This window comes from Cyclopterus lumpus, chromosome 15 (assembly GCF_009769545.1).
Source record: "Cyclopterus lumpus isolate fCycLum1 chromosome 15, fCycLum1.pri, whole genome shotgun sequence".
In the NCBI taxonomy this organism is placed as follows: domain Eukaryota; kingdom Metazoa; phylum Chordata; class Actinopteri; order Perciformes; family Cyclopteridae; genus Cyclopterus; species Cyclopterus lumpus.
Window position 1 is genome coordinate 6,442,087 of NC_046980.1, and position 18,809 is coordinate 6,460,895.

The window sequence follows — 18,809 nt, forward strand, 5'->3', positions numbered from 1 at the left end:
TTGTTAGATCACCGTTACTGGCATGCTAATTGGTGTAACCAATTGGTGCCGAGAGGTGAGTTTCCTGTCTGTCTGTCTGTCTGTCTGTCTGCTCAACATGCCATCTGCCAGGCACATGGTCAGTACTAATTAGCAATTTATGCACTTATCAATTACTTTCCCACGTCTGGACTTTAAAATTAGCTTTTTAACCGCTACCTTTTGACAGCATGAATAGTATTAATTAAAAAAGGTTCTTGAAATGGCAGTTTTTGTATTGCGTACAAGTTAAAAGTAAAACAGACTAATACTATGCAAGACATGTGGCCTTAATGTGATAACTACTGATCCCCTGAGGGAAATTCATATTTTATAGACTCACACTCACACGAGAGCAGATATGGTTTCACCAAGAGACACTTTGAAAGACACGTGCCGTCAAATATGTGTTTGGCACAGGAGTTAAATTCATAGTTAAATGGAATCCAGCACAACTAATATTTGAATGATTAAACAATGAAATAAAGAGAAACAACACTTGTACATCCATTTGAACAAACATAGTTTAACAAAATTGCTGCTAGGTTTGTTTCACTCAATCTATTAAGTAACCGATAACTCATGCACCAACGTTGCGTGCGTTGTCGTGGATACATGCACCCCCCTTTCCCAGTGAGTCTCCATCTAATCAATGTGTTTAGCTGCAAAGGCTGTCAGCTGTGTGTCTGCCCTGCGTACTCTGTCAGGGTTTCCACCGGATTATCGCAAGGCAGGCGAAACGTTAGCGAGCGTCTGGTCACGAGATCAAGAGCGCGCGGCGATGGGTATGACGTTAGCAGTTACGTTACAGCTGTGAACGCAGCAGAACAGTGTGTGTGTGTGTGTGTGTGTGCTTTGGTCGTTGAATAAATGCCACAACTCCTCAAGATGTCAAAAGCATCCTTCGTCTACCATGCGCCAAGCCCAGGAGGGAAAAGTAGGAAAATCTCACCCACCTCCCTAAAATAATAAAATAGCCAGTAAATAATTCACAATACATTTTCCTTGGGATTGTCAGGGAAAACAACACTTCTGGTGTACGTGATATTTGTAGAGCCTTACACCAGCAGTACTAAAGAGCAGCTCTCTTTTTCATGAAATGCACTTCAGACTTCAAAGCATAGATCCCATGACCTATATAATGGGGTCAACGTGCTCTGAGTAGGGGGGAGGAGAGTCCTGGCTGCTTGTGAATGTATGTGTGCATGCATGCGGTGTGTGGCACATGTGTAGTCATGCATGCGTGTGCGCACGTCTGCATCTGTGCCCCAGCGCTCCAGAATAGCGTGGCTGTATGGGTGCATGAAGCTTCATCCTGAATAAACATTAAGACAGAAGATAAATCAAGATTTCTGTTGTTGTTTTTTTTAAATCGTCCGTCTTGTTCCGTCTGAGTGAAGAGGTCAAAGGTGAAGGATTCTTCGTCTTCCTCAAGGACATTCAGCTCGGTGGATGCTTGCAGTCACGGGGGACTTCTGGCTGTAAGGCTCTTCCTAATGACTTTAGCATGCTGCTGCTCCGCTTCTACCAAGACGGATTAAACGTAGAGGTATTTCATAGAAAACCAAAGCATTAAAATCTCTCTCATACCCTAGGACTATAAATATTCCAAGTTCCCAGCAATCATTTTCATAAAATTAAAATGTAGACCAAAAGACACAATGTGCTCATTGGAATATGCATGTAATGCTTTAGTAAATGAATCATATTCTAATATATAATAAGCGTATTGCTTACACCAAAAAAAAATGGGGCAGAATGCCTTTCTTTTAAATCAACCGGCTGCAGTGTGGATGTGTTAATTAGTCTTTTGATCAGCCTCCGCCCTGATATACACACCCCCACACCATCATGCTAATCAGGAGGACACAGGGTTCTTTTTAATACCGGTCTAAATGAGCAGTCATGTGACCTCCCCATCTATCCCCCCCCTTCCCCCTACCCCCTACCCTCTCCACACACGCTCAGCCCCTTTGGAGGTCCATAGTAGGGGGTCTATTTAACCCGTTAATTAAAAAGCACAGGAGGCTGTAATCCTGTCAGGGCGAGGAGGGCGATGTGGTGAATGAGGTGCGAGTGTGTGTGTGTGCGAGTGTGTGTGTGTGCGAGTGTGTGTGTGTGCGAGTGTGTGCGCGTCAGTGACAGAGATTGAAAGAGAGAGAAAAACAGCAAAGAAAGGATCGCCCAGTCATACATTCCTTCACCATCAGAGTCAGGCAAGAACATGGCGGCTACAACAATATGACCGTGACTACACTACACCCTTCATTTTTGGGGCTCTGACGCCACACGTCGAAACACGCGACAGGCCGACACCCCCCTGTGGATCGGCAGCCGATTAAACACAGGGACTTAGAACGGTAGCGCAGGTCAAATATGCCCCTTACTGCCTCCCGCCCTGTTCCTGCGAATACAGTAAACCTAAGGCTTTAAATAGACGAATACAGAAAGCCCACTAAACAGCCAGCAAGGCAGACAACTAGTGAGCCGGTCAGCCAGACGGCCGGTCAATAAGCCGGTCCGCCGGCGCTGTCGATGGACACCGCAGCCTTCTGTAGAGCCCAGGGCCACTGGCGCGTTCTCCTCTCATCTCCTGGCTTTGATTGGCTGGGTAGAGAGTAGTGTTAACCCACATATGACAGGCTACATTACAGTCAGCATGAGCGGCCAGGCACGCACGCACACACACACACACACAAAGTAGGCTAAATGCACACATACAAAGACAAGAATGCAGGCTTCATTTGGCCACGTGTTGGGGATAGAGCTTATGAGCTGTACTGTCCAAACGCAGCAGGGGAGTGTGTGTGTGTGTGAGACCGTGTGTGTGTGTGAGAGAGAGACACACACACACACACACACACACGCACATAGAAAAAGGAATCAGGGGGTGGTGAGCTGTTATTAGCAGCCATGCTAATGTTGGCAGTTCAGTTCAGGGTAATTTTGTGGCTCTGCTTCTGTAACGTCCCGATTAAAAATTAAAACCTGTCTGAGACGAAGATGAGAAGTCATCCTCTCACAACAAACTAGAACATGAAATCTGAAAAATAAAAATCAAGATATTTTTAACCCCTCAGAGCATGCACTTAACTCAATTACCCAGATCAAAGTCTTATTTCTTAAATTAAACAATCGACATGCCTTGTAGAAACACTACAACAACAATCAATGTGAAGTTTCCCAGTCGCGGCCAGGCCATATGATGTAACACTGGGAAAGATAATTAAAATATTGAATGAGATTTTTAGGATTATGGGTTGCATTTTAAAGGGATACCTTAAAATGTATTACTTTCCCACTGCGCAAACACGTCACTCTGTGACATGCCCGTGACAGGAGTTGGCAAATTCAAGAGAGCAATGAACGATAAAGCGCTGCAAATCAAATTGAGAGTACTCCGTTTAAATATTTACACGCCGTTTGCAATAATTGAAGTTCGGCCTGAATCTTGTTCAAATCAAATCTTGTAACACACGAGTGCACCGACTGCCCCACCCACACACACCCACACACACCCACACCCACACCCACACCCACACCCACACCCACACACACACACACACACACACACACACACACACACACACACACACACACACACACACACACACACACACACACACACACACACACACACACACGCGAAGAATGAAGCGATGACTTTGGCACCATCCTGATTGATAATAATGTGCATACCAAATGAAGAATACTTTGTTTGTAAACAGCATGGACCATCACTTTGCGATGGGGATGTATTACAAAACATAAACACGCTGGTGTTGCAGCCAGGTTGGCCAATATGATGCTTTTTGCTACGAGTCCGCCCTACTGCTCGAGATGGCTGCATCCCTTTTTTTTGTCCTCCCCCACCCTTTTCCCACGAGAAAAAAGCCCAGTGAGGATCTGACCATTGGTATGTGGCTCTCGACACCCTACTTCCTCGTCTTGGCTTTTCATGGGATCGTTTCTCTCCCGTCTTTGTCTTTTCGGTTTCCACAGGGCCTCTTCCCATTCCATAGGGACTCCAGATAAACGCGTTGGTGACAAACTGGATGTAATTGGATGCTTTGCTGTGTGCTGGACTACAAGCACTTGGACCATAACACATTGAAATGCAATAAAAGGCCTCGAAAAATAAGTCAATTCCTGTAGTGCGACACCGCGGTCATGCCACTTCTCTGCTGCACTGAGTTTCTCTTATTTAACAGAAGCGTTGTCCTCGGTCACTAAATAATTCTACTGTGCTGCTAATTCTCAAAGTTAAGCTGCTGTTAATGAACAACTCAACACTTCCTGCAGCTGCGTCACAGCAAAAAAGGTCTTGCAGGGAACAGGAGGGATTATGCCCCCCCGGGCGACTGAAGGGCTTGTAACATGAAGCAGATGGAAGGAAGTGTTGAGTTTGCATTACGAGAAAAAAAACGCAGCAGCAGCAAAATTAACTAATTTGAACAAGTTATGATTAAATATAAAAGTAGGGGAAATGGGAAATTCTAAATAAACGCCCCGTCTCTAACAAGATCTCAGGTTAAATGGTAATACGGGAGATTGCCTGACGGATGGTGAACATGGTGCAGCCCAGAAACCCCAATTAATCCCGAAAATGCATTGCATTAAATATCAACACCAGTAAAAACAAGACTTTGAATTGTTAGGGCTGAGAAACCTGTGTTAAAAAAATCCTAAAAATGGTCCATGTGGGCTTTAAACATTAACACAGCCTTGTTAAAAGGTCTGTCCTCTCAAGGTCACAGCTGCCGTTTCCTGTCCGACTTGATATACGTCCTCCTGCTCGACAGACGCAGCGAAGACGGCAGGGACACGATTGATGCAAGATTCTACACTTTGACGGGGAGGGCAGAGAACAAAAGGCTTCAGCATGCTGCTCAACGAAAACAGAGGACGACGAAGGGGAGAGAGGGAGAGGCATGGACAGACAAGGAGACAGAGATGAAGGAAATGACTCCAGCAGGAGGAGCGGAGGGGGGGGGGGGGGGGGGGGGCAAAAGGTACAGTAGCAGTAGGGGTTGAGACATGATGCAGCAAGAGGGAGAGGAATTAGATAGCAGAGGGAAGGGAGATAAACAAGATGAGTGTCATGGCAGTTTTCTAGAATCCAAAAAGGCAATGTTCTCCATCGTCCGTCAGTCCAAAACCCAAAGATGTTTCGATTGCACGGGCGAAGAGAATTAGCAACCGGAACCAGCACATTTCTGCTATTTCTGTTCAAACATCAACTTAAAATCGATTAACAAGATTAATTTTCTTTTGAGCAACTCTGCAATTTATTGCTGCAACTCTAATGTATATATACATATATACATATATATATATATATATATACACATATATACATATATACACATATATACATATACATATATATATATGTAACATGGGAGAACGCAAATGAAGTGTGCGAAAGTTCTTCTTTGTTCTAACTATTTTATTAAAAATAAAGATCCCTAATGAATTCCATTCATTACAATCAATCATGTCTTATTCTTAATTACAGCAGGTCTAAAAGGGCAACATAAACAGGAGTTTGTTCAAAATAGGATACGTTATGCACAATGGTTATCACCCCGAGTTAAAGAAAAATATGAATGTAATATACAGTAGAAAGAAGAAGAAAAAAAGAGGCTCATTTTTAGATTCTGCCTGTAATCATCAAACGTTGCCAGATGGCTGGTAACCTCAGAATATTTGTATAGGGCAACAAGAGCAGGAGCATAATAATGTAGCCTCCATATGCTAGTACAACAATAACCAAAAGAGTCAAATGATGCATCATAGTCTACAACAAAAGACCAACTGGGTTCAGGGCTTAAACCAACACCCGTCATTCAGTGGCGTCCGTCCACAGCAGAGCTCATCGGTCGAGGGGCTTCGTGTTTGCATGACGTGTCGAAAAAAAAGCCAATTCTGTCGTGAAAGGAAGTGATGACAGGCGTACCGAGGACATCCTGTGTACATGAGCCTACACAGGGAGTTCACCGTAACCTGGCCTTGAGAGACAAAATGCTTTAAAATGTAAAAATCGACTGACTCATGGGTTCACTTGTTTATGGCCGACAGCGACTAGAAAGCACTCTCATAAGCAGTAAAAAACATGCAGATGGAAGGGGAACGTCACCTTCATTCCCATGTGTGCAGCCATTCAGACGGAGTCACAGACGTGCACAGATCTGTGCGAATACTCAAGTCAACAGAAATTAGCCTGTACAACATGCGGGACAGCATTCTTTTCATAATCCACCATTTCTCTCTCTCTCTCTCTCTCTCTCTCCTCGCACTTAATCCCACAAACTAGCAAACAGTCAGTCAGGACTCCCGACTGATTTCCTGGGTCACACATCAATTTTGTCCTTTTCCCGATGCCGGGGTCATATGTCCCGATTGTAAAGCCGTCTGTGGACGATTTGTGATATTGCGCCATATATATATATATATATATATATATATATATATATATATATATATATATATATAAGTTTAAATTGAAATCAGATCTCCTTTTTTTATCCTGAGAAGTGTCCATCTCACTTGCATTACTCTGTCCCAACGGCCCGTAGAGGACAGACCGACCGGTCCATGGGCCAGTACGGGTCTACGGGACTGGCAGGAAAACAGAGAACTCAACCGGACAGTTGTCACTCTGACAAAACTCGAATTGGGCCCCTCTGGCTGAGCGCGAAAACCAATTGGTTTGACAGCACGGAGGAGGCCATCTAATTGGCTAGGTAATGTCAGTCACAAGAGGACAGGTGGGGGTGACGTGGTGCCATCTGGGTGTCAGCAAACCGTTAGATAATCCCGGGGTCTCTCTCTCTCTCTCTCTCTCTCTCTCCTTCTCCCTCTACGCTGTCCCATGCTGTTTCCGATGACAACTGCTGCCAGCCTGTCTGCCATGTCTGCACCGAGGCCACGCAGAGACATTCACACAGCGACACTCACAGCTTATTCTGCAACAGCTGACATCACCAGGAAAGACCTTAAAAACGCTCACGTTTCTCCGGCCAGAGGACTGTCGGTGCGAGTTTGTGAGCGAGAGTAAAAAAGGGGGAACATGAACAATTGAACCCTGTTTAACAATGTTTTGTGTACGCTGACTTTCATATACAACCGTCTTTATATATTTGGAGTTGTATCCTCCACTCTGGAAGATAAGCAGAGAGCATTTCATTCAATGCCGAACTCCAGTTGTTATTTTCCAGTCTAAACACGGCCGACCGGCGGTAACGACAGCGCAGCCTTTTTGAGTGGGAACTGATCAATCGCAAGCGGGACGATGCCAACCAACATGCACCACAAAAATATCTCAAGCTGCCAGAACAGAGGGAGTGAGAAGAAGAAGAAAGAAAAAAAAAAAGAATGAGTAAGTGAGAGTGTGTTTGTCGGAGCACCGGGAACTGGAATGAATACAATCCCCGTTAATCATCGCCTACAGTCCCTCAAAAGAAGCTTGAAAACGTTCCTGTGGTTTAGCTACTTTTTAATGAGTAACTGTGGAAGAGAGGCATTTATGATTCTTCCAGTCAACACACAGCAACAAACGTGAACAAACTTGAGGCCCGTTTCAAAACACATTTATGTCTTTTAATACCGAACAGCGATACCGATATCGGGCTGGCCGATGCATTAAAACGGTTCAAACTTGAATCCTAATCCCTGTTCATTTTGAAGATTGTTTTACCAAGTTGCTGGTGCATAAATGATTACTCTAACGGTAAATAACAATTCATAAAATGTATATCTATATATGTATTTGTTACATTACATTTGACAAAGGTAGGAAAGCAATGTTTAAGACGGATGTTGCATAGAAAAGAAGAAAGATCCCAATCACTTCCACACAGTGAGGAATACCTACAGGGTATTAATGCAATCCTGGTATGGGATCAGGACTCAGTATCCACTACCCAGGTATCTTTATCGGGACAGAAAAAGTCGGATTGTGCAACCCCAATATTACATTTATAAAATAATTGAACAACAAGTATGTCTTTGAGGAATGACGTCATTTAAAAAGGCCCTAAAAACGGTGGTTTCGAGGCATGTAAATTGCCTTATAATGCAGTTTATTGCAGTTAAGCTCAGCTTACTGGAAGTCCCCACGCGGTGCTGGTAAAGTGAGAGAGGCAGACAAAAAGCAGTCTCACCGACATAGCGTCTGACCAGTACTGTAGGCCTTTTGTGTGGGAGGGTGGCCGGGCAAGACGACTACCGACAGCTGCCTCAGTCCAAAAAGAAAAAGCAAAGCAGAAAAGAAAAGAAAAAAAACAGCCAGAGATACACACACTCCCACGCAGACACAGAAGCCCTACAGAAAAGCACACACACAAATATAAACAGAGTGGGCTGTGACCGGCAATCCCCGACATCCTGTCAGGCGATCACTAAGGCAGTCACAGTTCAGCTCAACACTGGCTGCTGCTAACACACACACACACACACACACACACACACACACACACACACACACACACACACACACACACACACACACACACACACACACACACACACACACACACACACACACACACACACACACACACACACACACACACACACACACACACACACACACACACACACACACACACACACACACACACACACACACACACACACACACACACACACACACACACACACACACACACACACACACACACACACACACACACACACACACACACACACACACACACACACACACACACACACACACACACACACACACACACACACACACACACACACACACACACACACACACACACACACACACACACACACACACACACACACACACACACACACACACACACACACACACACGGTCCCGTCCAGCTCATTCCACTTATTTGCAGACAGAAACCGAGTGCCCGTTGCCAAACATCTCGACCTTGATATATAGATCTGAGCAGTTGCCATGTGGCTCGGCGAACCGCAGCTAGAATATAGGTTTATTTTTGCATTTCGACCTCTTGTTTTTTTTTTTCTTTTTTGCGTATCTTCGCTGCCATGTTTAAGGTTTTCAACCATTTTTGGCAAAACAGTTTTCCGTCTCACTCACGCTTCCCACCCTTCCCCCCTCGTATCCTTCCGGTTGCTTTCCGCTACACAATTTCCCATTGGGGAAAAGGCTCTAAAAGATACTGACGACTTGTTAATCGTTTTGAAGAGAGAGTGTGTGTGTGTGTGTGTGTGTGTGTGTGTGTGTGTGTGTGTGTGTGTGTGTGTGTGTGTGTAAAAAGACGCCCTTGTCCAACTGAACCTGCAATGGCCTCCTTAAACACCTTTCTGCTTTGAAGGATTCCTTTGAGAGTATAAAGACAGCCTGGAGGAGGAAGAGGAGGAGGAGGACAATCAGGCATGGGAAAGAGAGGTGGAAGAGGTAGTTGAAACCTGAAGGTAGGTGGCTTTGTGGAGTGGTGCGGCCGAGCAGCAGGAGGTCGAGGACAGTGGACGAGGGCAGAGCAGGAGGAAGGGGACACCAACCAGAGACCGGAGAAGACCAATCGGAGTTAATCAGCTCCTCTCGTGCAACACAGCCACAGCTCAACTCTTCTAAAAAAAACTATTCACTCTGAATATAGCGAGGTATACTCTGCTCACGTATAAAATACAGAGATGTGACTCGTGCAGAAGCCGCACGTCCTCACACCGTGGTGTGAAAGTGCAACACAACATAATCTGTTCTGGAGGTGAAAATCAATTCCACTGGGAAGCCGGCAGACAGGGGGAGTAAACGCTGACGGTGTAGAGAGTGTGTGGAGAGTGTGGCATTAGCGGAAAATATGAAGAAGAAAAATTGCCCTGCAAGCGGGAAGTAGCAGCCCTAAACCAGACAAAGGAATGGAAAGCTGTCTGCTGCCATGCTATATGTTAGGAGGGGACTGGAAAGACCGACAAATCCAATGCCTCATCTTCTCCCTCTATCTCCCTCACCATAAAGAGATCTGCCAAAGCATCTACTTCCCATCTACTTGAGTGAAAACATACTGTGCTGGCCTGCTACATCGATGAAGGATCTGTGTAATCTGCTGCATCCAGATTCTGCACTCCTTCCAGTGTGTGTGTGTGTGTGTGTGTGTGTCCGCTCACGACTACCATTTTTTTAGTTTTAATCTACATCCCCAGCAGGAAACTCTGCAGCTTCCAGGAGCAATGAGTCTCCCAAATCAGCTGCGGATGACAGCATGCGACTGGAAAAAAAAAAAAACACACACACACACAAGGCCACTGGAAGTTGTGGAGCCGCTCGCTGCCTCCTCGCATCCACGGAGATGCTCGCAAAGCAACTAACGCAGCTCCAAGGGATCCTGAAGTGCTGTCTGCAATGATTTTTTTGTTGACAGTGTGTGTGTGTGTGTGTGTGTGTGTGTGTGTGTGCGTGTGACCCACGAATACAAGGTCCCTTTGTGTGTAGCCTACATTCACTCCAGCAAACAATTTCAAGTGCTGGACAGAGGTCGGAGTTCTTAAAAGAAGATGATTCATTTGATCATGTGGGGATGACCACTACAAGCCCCAGGGGATCATTTGTTGTCTCCCATCCACGCCCACAGACCAGTCATTGAGCAGCACACACACACACACACACACACACACACACACACACACACACACACACACACACACACACACACACACACACACACACACACACACACACACACACACACACACACACACACACACACACACACACACACACACACACACACACACACACACACACACACACACACACACACACACACACACACACACACACACACACACACACACACACACACACACACACACACACACACACACACACACACACACACACACACACACACACACACACACACACACACACACACACACACACACACACACACACACACACACACATACATACATACGTCCAAACACACACCGTAGTGACTACTATATGCACGTGTTTGAGGTGTGTGTGTGGGGGTGTATACATATATTAACATGATGCGTTTGAGATCCCAAGCCAAAGTGTCTACATGTTGTTTTATGACCAATCCTATCATATTTCATATTTCATAATGCGCTTCACATCACTTACATCTCGAGCATGATCTCGTTCAGGTAAATCCCATCCACGAGTTCAATATATTCCGATAACGGGGTGCCATCGGTCAAGGTCGCCTGGCCGACTGTCTTCACCTGAAATGGGACAATGCACAGCGGTGTTATGGAGTCATTAAATAAGCAATTCAAATTAATGCGTTTAAATGAGCGAGTTTAATACACATTGAGGTGGTTAATTAGGGGGGGGGGGGGGGCTCTCTTACCCAGCAGACCAGCGGCGTGAGCATAAACTGCTCCAGCAAAGGGGTGAACACCTCGCTTTCCATTTTTTTTTTTTCCAGAAGGCAAAACTGGATGCCGATTAAAAAAAATGTGCACTCCCCGGGGAGAAATGCGCGTGCTGTTTGGACTCCACTCATGTAGCGGATTCAATTAAATCGACGCTCATTTTGGCCACTCGACCAAACAAAAAATAACCGGGGTCCGTGGTTTTTTTTTCTTGGGAGATAGTCGAGGAGGGGAGGAGGAGGAGGAGAAGAAAAAAAGAAAAAGAAAAACGTTAATCCACAATCTTCTTGACACGACACAGCTGTTTCAGATGCCAACGGAGGGGCTTGGCTACCTCATAGGAAAGGAAACGGAATTGCATTTTCTTTTCCTTTTTTTTTTTGTGAACACGAGCTATCTCCAGAAGCGAATGGAGACAGTCCCCATGAGACCTGAGCCAGGTAGGGCTTTATGCTCTGAAGGAAGAAGAAGAAGAAGAAAAGAGGTCTCACAGAGGCGAAGCTAAATATTCCTCCGACATGATTAAATAAATGAAAAATATCCAGTGCGTGCAGGGGGGAGAAGAAGAAGAAGAAAAAAAAGTCCAGTAGTTTTGAAGGTCTTGTTTTTCCCCCAAAACAAATCTTGTGTTTACTCCTTCAAAATGAAGTGTGAAGTCATTGCTGTCCTCCCCCGTCTGACTCCGTTCAAACGCAGCATACGAATGAAAGGAGGGAGGTGAGAGGATGACTGGAGGACACTTAGCACCGCCCCGCTCTCCTCCGCATCTCCCTCCGCCCCTTCTGCTCGAAAATAAAAAATAGGGCATCGATGAAAGTATCAATTTCCATTAAAAAAATGAAAAAAAAATGTGTGTGTTTCCTCGAGAATTCGTGAATTATTTGAAGACCATGTGTTGGAAAGACGGGAATGTCTTTTTAATGCAGACACAAAAGAGACCGGGGATATAGTGCAGCTCTATTGGTGCTGTAGTTTATATGCAATGGCTTGCAAAACATGTTCTGCTTATTTTATTCCTGTGCAAAATAACCTTTTGTCTGCATTTACAGCATGCGGAAGGCTACATTAAAAGAGCAAGCCAGTAGGTGACTGACACCTAGTGGGTAATGTACAAAGAGACGACTGTACATGTACAGTAAGTATGCCCTGAGCTGTATCTTAAAGTCAGTATCCAGTCAAATAAATAACTGACGTGATGCACTTCCCTTTTGTGGGAAATGCAGTAATTTGGGACACATAGTGAAATGGCACCAGAGGTGAAACGATTAGCCAATTAATCGATCAACAGAAAATCTAATTTCAACTATTTTGACAATTGCTCAATTTGATAATTCCCTAAACAAAAAATGACAAACACAACTTATTTCCAGTTTCAAATTTTAAGACATTTTTATTATATATTATTGTATATTGAATAATGCTATATGAGGTTTGTATCAAAGCTCTTGCAGAATGGGGACTTATGATCCTGCAGCTATAACCAGCTGTTTTAAAACACACAGTATTTATTTTATAGCTGCATCAGCAGCAAGGAAATGACTGAATCATAGACCCACAGTCATCCCCTATACAGGAGACACTTAATCAACAGTTGATGAATGGCTCTATCGGTGTGAAGTGGTCATGTGACCAAATAGCCAATTAAAAAAAAAACACAATCACTGATTTGGGAGCTGGGGACCTGGAGGTCACCTCTCAGGAACAAATAGATTATTATGTTCACCGAAAAGTTATAATAAGCACGTTCCAGCAGCAGCTCTCTTAGATAACCAGAGGCTCTCATTTGCATTTAGAGTAACGGTGGTGGTGGTTGGTAATTCAGCTTGAGGCTATATACAGTATATGAGATCCTGACTAGACTCGTTGTCTCTTGTTTTCTGCAGAACGGGTTTGACTGGAGGGTTGTAGGCTGAGGGAGTTACAGCATGAAGAGCCGCTTCTTGAAGATCCAATGTAGGCCAAAAACAGCCTCTCAAAATCAAAATAGGGGTTTTATTTATTTTTGTCTGATTGTATCTTCGGCCCCCTTTAGGTAAGCTTGTTTGAGGTATAAGATCTGACACGTTTGCACTGAAAAACTCCAAATGCATGATGAGTCCACCAAGACATTTGTTTTTGTAGTTCATGAATTCAACCAGCGCTAATGCGTTCATTTATTTAAATATTCAAACTAATTTACTTGAAATCTTTTGAAAATGTAGTTTCAAATATATGTAACTTTTGCTGAACAGCGGCCACTGTGGCCACAAGTGGCAACTACAGGAGAATGGAGCTTAAATGCGGTGTAGTAGAAGCACACGACTGCTGCTTTATACAGCATTTACATACCATTAGCATTCATACACTATACTGGTCATACCAAACCAAATGAGGCTGTAAAGGGAAAACCTCTGAGTGTATTGCATCAAGCAAAATGTGTTTTATTGCTCATGAATTCAACTTTTCTTACTCTGTAACATTAAATACTCATTTCCAAATGTGCAACACACAAAGTAAAAGTTTGAAGCTTAGTTATATTTTTATAATGGTTATAATGGACAAGCGGCCGCGCTTCTGTATTAACATTTTAATTCAAATGTTGCAAAATCTGGACTGGTGGAGAGATGCATTAATGTGACTTCACTTGTAGCGCACTTGTAAACAGTGAGAAGAGCACAGTTGACCAGGAAGAAAACAGAAAATCCCCCAAAATAACCAAAATGGGTCACATTTTTTTGTGATGTGCTTGACGTGGCGTTCAAAGGAGAGGGTTGGATCGAAGACGTCACCAAGGTTACAGATGTGTGTGTGGAAGCAGGAACAAGTGGTGCCATCGATGGAGAGGGAGTCCTTTGAGAATTTCAGATGTGTAGCTGTTGAGTTTGAGGAAGTTGGCTTGCATCCAGGTCTTTAAATCTGTGAGGCAGTTGGTGAAGGTGGAGTAGTGGGTGTGGTTGATTTGGTGGAGATGTGGAGCTGTGTGTCGTCGGCGTAGCAGTGGAAATGGAGACCGTGGTGGCGTGTGATGTTAAAGGGGGAGCAGGTAGAAGATCTCACAATAGTCTGAATGGGAAGAGCTGCAGCTGAGGGGGTTAATGACAAGTCAGACTGTGGGGCGGCAGGGTGGAAGAAGAGGAGTGTGTGTGTGTGTGTGTGTGTGTGTGTGTGTGTAGAGTAAATAGTCAGTCAATGATCCAATTTCCTTAAAAATCAATAAACTTGATCCAATCCTACTGATGTGAAAAATAAAATGGGTAATTTGCTTTGCGGGTCTACTCCAATCGAATTGTTTCAAATCAAATACAGCCCTATTCCGTGGGAGACCACTCACGTCTCTATAACCCTTTTTTTCTTTTTTTTACAGGCCATTGTGTTTATTGTGTGTTAAGATTCATTTAGTGGTTGAACAAGGGCGCCGCTCCGGCCTGTTGAATTAAAATCTATTATTCATGATGCTTTTGAGAACTTTTTCCCCCCAAAGCACCCATCCACCTCCACCTAATGACTCAGTGATTGAAAGAGACCCACCGCAGCATTCCTCACACTCAGCTATGAAAGCAGGCCAAACCGCCTCTTTTGGCTCAATATCTACAGAACCAGTATGCGCATGGAAACACGTGGACATATTTATTCTTGGCATTAAATCCGACCCATGAATATGAAGTCCACATCCATGATGTTAATTTCATCTGTATTTGTATTTTATAACCTGTATATATATCGTTATTATATTGCACTTCTGGTTAGATGCCAAACTGCATTTCGTTGCTCTGTAATGACAATAAAGTTGAATCTAATCTAATGAAGCAGAGCTGCTCTGAAATCCTTAAGCAGCTCCTCTCTGATAAAATTATCTTTTCTTACGAGACTGCAGTTTCCTGTTAGTTATTTCACTGGAATTTACGAGTGACCACAAGCATTTTGATTTGGAGCTGTGCTGATCTCATGTGGCCTTGAATGCGGGGTGGGCTGATAGAAAGGTTGGAGCTGTTACCATTTAATCTTTCTTCGAGTAACATATAACTGGTTTGGACTTCCCCTTATAAAGTGATATGAATACTAAAAGTACAAGTTAAGTTGATGAGTCAAATCGAAACACAGCATATTCTGAGTTAAACCGCACATGTAATAGATTTCTGTTGACCATATTTAGAACTATTACATTACAAATATGTGGGTTCATCCTGTGGACCAAACATTAATACTGACACAAGCCACTTGTAAAATGAATAAATACTCTACACTGCGTCTGATACTCATAATCACGCGGCCCAGTGGAGTTTTTTTTGGGGGGGGGGGATTATGTTGAGCTCACACATCAAAATGCATCATCGGAAACATGGCAATAATAACAGCGGCACAAAAAAAAAAAGACTAAATAATCTAAAGGTCTGACCTCTATCTTTGCAGCAGAGGTCACTCTGGTTCCGTTTGCCTCCGTCCCGTCGTGCTGCGTTCGCAAATCAATGCCCGACTTTCAAATATCCAGTTCAAATGATTAAGACCCCCCTGTGGCAGCGTCAAAGCCTAATTCAATAAAGGGCAATACAGATGTGTGTTTGTGTCCCAACCCCCTGCATCCTGTAAATTATGATGCATCCTTTAACTCAGAGGAAATAAATAAGTAATTTCTTTCATATAGCAATGTAATTCTCTTTTCTCCCGACTCAAACCCAAAGCTGTGCTTTATCCAGATTTGTTTAACCCGTCGTGAGCCACAGCAGAGTCAGAGGTTCTAGAGATGAGCCTTAATGACAGCTCTGGATTTGGAGTAATCAGCTGTTTGCAGTGGAGGCCTCGAGGCTTTGAATCCCTCTATCTGCCCTCTGGTCTGAGAGGCTTTTTGGATCAACAACGCTGCAACAAGCCAACATTGAGGAGAGCAGGGGTCAAAAATGTCAGTCCCTCTGTATATGTTTCAAGAGAATGTTCACTGAAAGATAATTAGATCTGCTCACTGCATATTTTGACTGTTTAAAACCATTACATTGTTTTTTTTATAACAGTTGTAATCATTGCATGCCATCAAACATGACCCACAGTGGTATTACCGGTATAGTCGTTATGTCTAGTATGTATTTCATCTTATTTATGAATCGTTGACTCTAGAGTTGATTGATAATGCATCAGCTTGCCGTCTCTTGTGCATGCATCATACATTCTTAGACATATATCCACTCATCTATGAATCATCATTCTTATCCAGACAGACACTGTGTCCACACACACACACGAACACACACTCAATGGGCATTTTCTCATCTACATCCACTCATTAGACCGTTCCTGTGAGGTTCATTTATTACGGGAGCTTTATAACCTGCCTGTATGTGTACGGGTAGCGGATTTTCTTTAGATAGAGGATTAGTGGTGACATAGTACCTCATGTACCATAACAGGCACGCAATGGCCCCTGGGTAAATCCATCATCCATCAGAGAAAGTAGTTTATGATAGTTTAATGTCAGTTATGGTAGAAACGTTCTGTTCTTTTTTGTTCTGAGGGAGTGGAACCGTATATGACGTGGAACCTTTCCATGTGCAAAATGCAATTACCACGCTGGTGACAAAGGAAGCGCTGCGTTGCCAATTCAAGTCGCTGGCTGTCCTAACGGTGATTCCCCGAAGCTCATGCATGTCCACATGAGTGGATCCAATCGCTGTCTTTTCAGCGGGACGCAGGATCAATAGAGTTAAGTCTTTCCACGACAGGAACGGCTGAACGCATGAGGCCATTTCCCACATCACGGTTAAAGGAACATTTGGAAACAAATGCAATTCTGTGAGAAAAGTTGTAAAATCAAAAACACATGTCACATGACGGTTAGGATGATATATGGTCCGGCTTCAAAGAAGCAGCCATGTCTGGTTGCCATGGACCCAGAAAAACCGCGGATCCCACCCCTGCTGAAAATCCCAAGTGATGTGTGTGTGTTCATGTGAGTGTACCAAAGATCAGTGCTGTTATCATCTCCTGACACACCACAGCATTAATCCCTTGAGTCCTGAAGTGACCGAGGTAAAACATTGACAAACACACACACAGCTGATTTTCTCTTTGACACTATTTCCAAACTTGGAAAGAAAACGACAACGAGGAACTAAATAAATCTGCATTGATTTCTTCTCAATCCATACATGGTCCGTCACCTCTAAGACCATCGCTGACGTTCACAAACAATGGAGGATGGACTTGTGTTATCTTATTCCGTGTTCTTAAGTTTGTCACGGTTGTGGAAATTTGGTTTTAATATATCACATTTCATCCACAACAACCATTAATCAATCACCTCTCTATACAGCTTGGTCCAAATCATGTGAAAGGTCCCAGAGAGGTCTGTGAGATAATGAGGGTTTAATGATGAATTGATATACAGACGGCCCACTGATTGATTTCTAAGTTGGTCGATTGACATTTACATGAGGAGCTTCTCTGGAAAGGAAAGCTTCTTCTAGACAGAGCGACCAAAGAATCCTCCACCAAGCTGTTTATGAGCCTTGTAGTCTGCTACAGAGCACAGACTGGTCCATTACGCACTAATAGTCCATGGCTCTGCTTGGTAATGATGAGATTTCAATGTGTCCCGGAGCCATGGAAACAAGAAAATACTAGTCGAGCCGTTGGTAATAATGGGAATGTGTGCCTGTGTTTCTCAGTAGGTGTGAGCTTGTGTGAAATCCTGCAATTAACTGTGAGTGTGTGCATGTCTTTGTGCATGTGAGAAAGTAATCCAGAGTGTGTCAGAGATGCTGTTAACACTCATCTGTTGCCATAACAACTGCAGCATCCCCACTGTTAGTGAGTTGGCTCAGTGACCGACTGGAGGGCTGTCGGGCTGTAAGCTGTAACTTCTGGACAAGAAGCAAGGTCACTGATGTACGGACAGTCTGAAGAGCACATCGAGACCATTTGGACAGTTGGACCATTTAGACAATGTGAATAAAATACGGATACAAGTGGGCATTCATTCAAATTAATGAAAATAGAGGCACAAATTATTGAACAATTACCTTCTACGTGATCTAAATTGTATTTTACAATGATGTATGTATTATGAATGGTCATCATGGTTGATCAGTGTGTTTCTAAATGCTCTTCAAAGCTGAAAGGTGATCTTTATGAGGCAATACTGACACCTAGTGGTAGGGATTGCAAACAATATAGGCCTATTTGAGGCTCATTATCTTAGATAGGTACACTTTTTTTGGGGACAAAAAAAGCCAATAATTAATCAATATATCTGTTCAACAAGCATGAACATGTAAACAAAAGTGAAACCTATTTCATTCGGCTCTGTCAGCAATTTCTCATCCACTGCTGCTGTGTTTACACACATAACACAAGATTGTTTTTGTTTACAAAAAAGCAAAAACTAAGTGTGCCAGTAGTCTGTTTATCTTAGTCAGACAAGGCAGGCAGGAGGACTGACGGATACTATCTTACTGTCTGTGTTCTTC

General features: G+C 43.7%; 1 protein-coding gene across 4 annotated transcripts in view; it reads right to left on the reverse strand.

Annotated features, from left to right (window-relative positions):
* LOC117744060 (girdin-like) overlaps nucleotides 1-12,078 on the reverse strand; it is a 60,729-nt gene extending 48,651 nt beyond the window's left edge. For 2 of the 4 annotated variants that reach the window (XM_034552144.1, XM_034552146.1), the window contains exons 1-2: nucleotides 11,349-12,053; nucleotides 11,120-11,220 (exon numbers count right to left, since the gene is read on the reverse strand). In XM_034552144.1, the coding sequence (XP_034408035.1) occupies nucleotides 11,120-11,220; nucleotides 11,349-11,504 (257 nt within the window). In that variant the 5' untranslated portion in view covers nucleotides 11,505-12,053. Of the gene's footprint in view, nucleotides 1-11,119; nucleotides 11,221-11,348 lie in introns of all 4 variants that reach the window. The other 2 variants (XM_034552143.1, XM_034552145.1) reach the window with 2 other exon arrangements.
* Nucleotides 12,079-18,809: the final 6,731 nt, after the last annotated feature.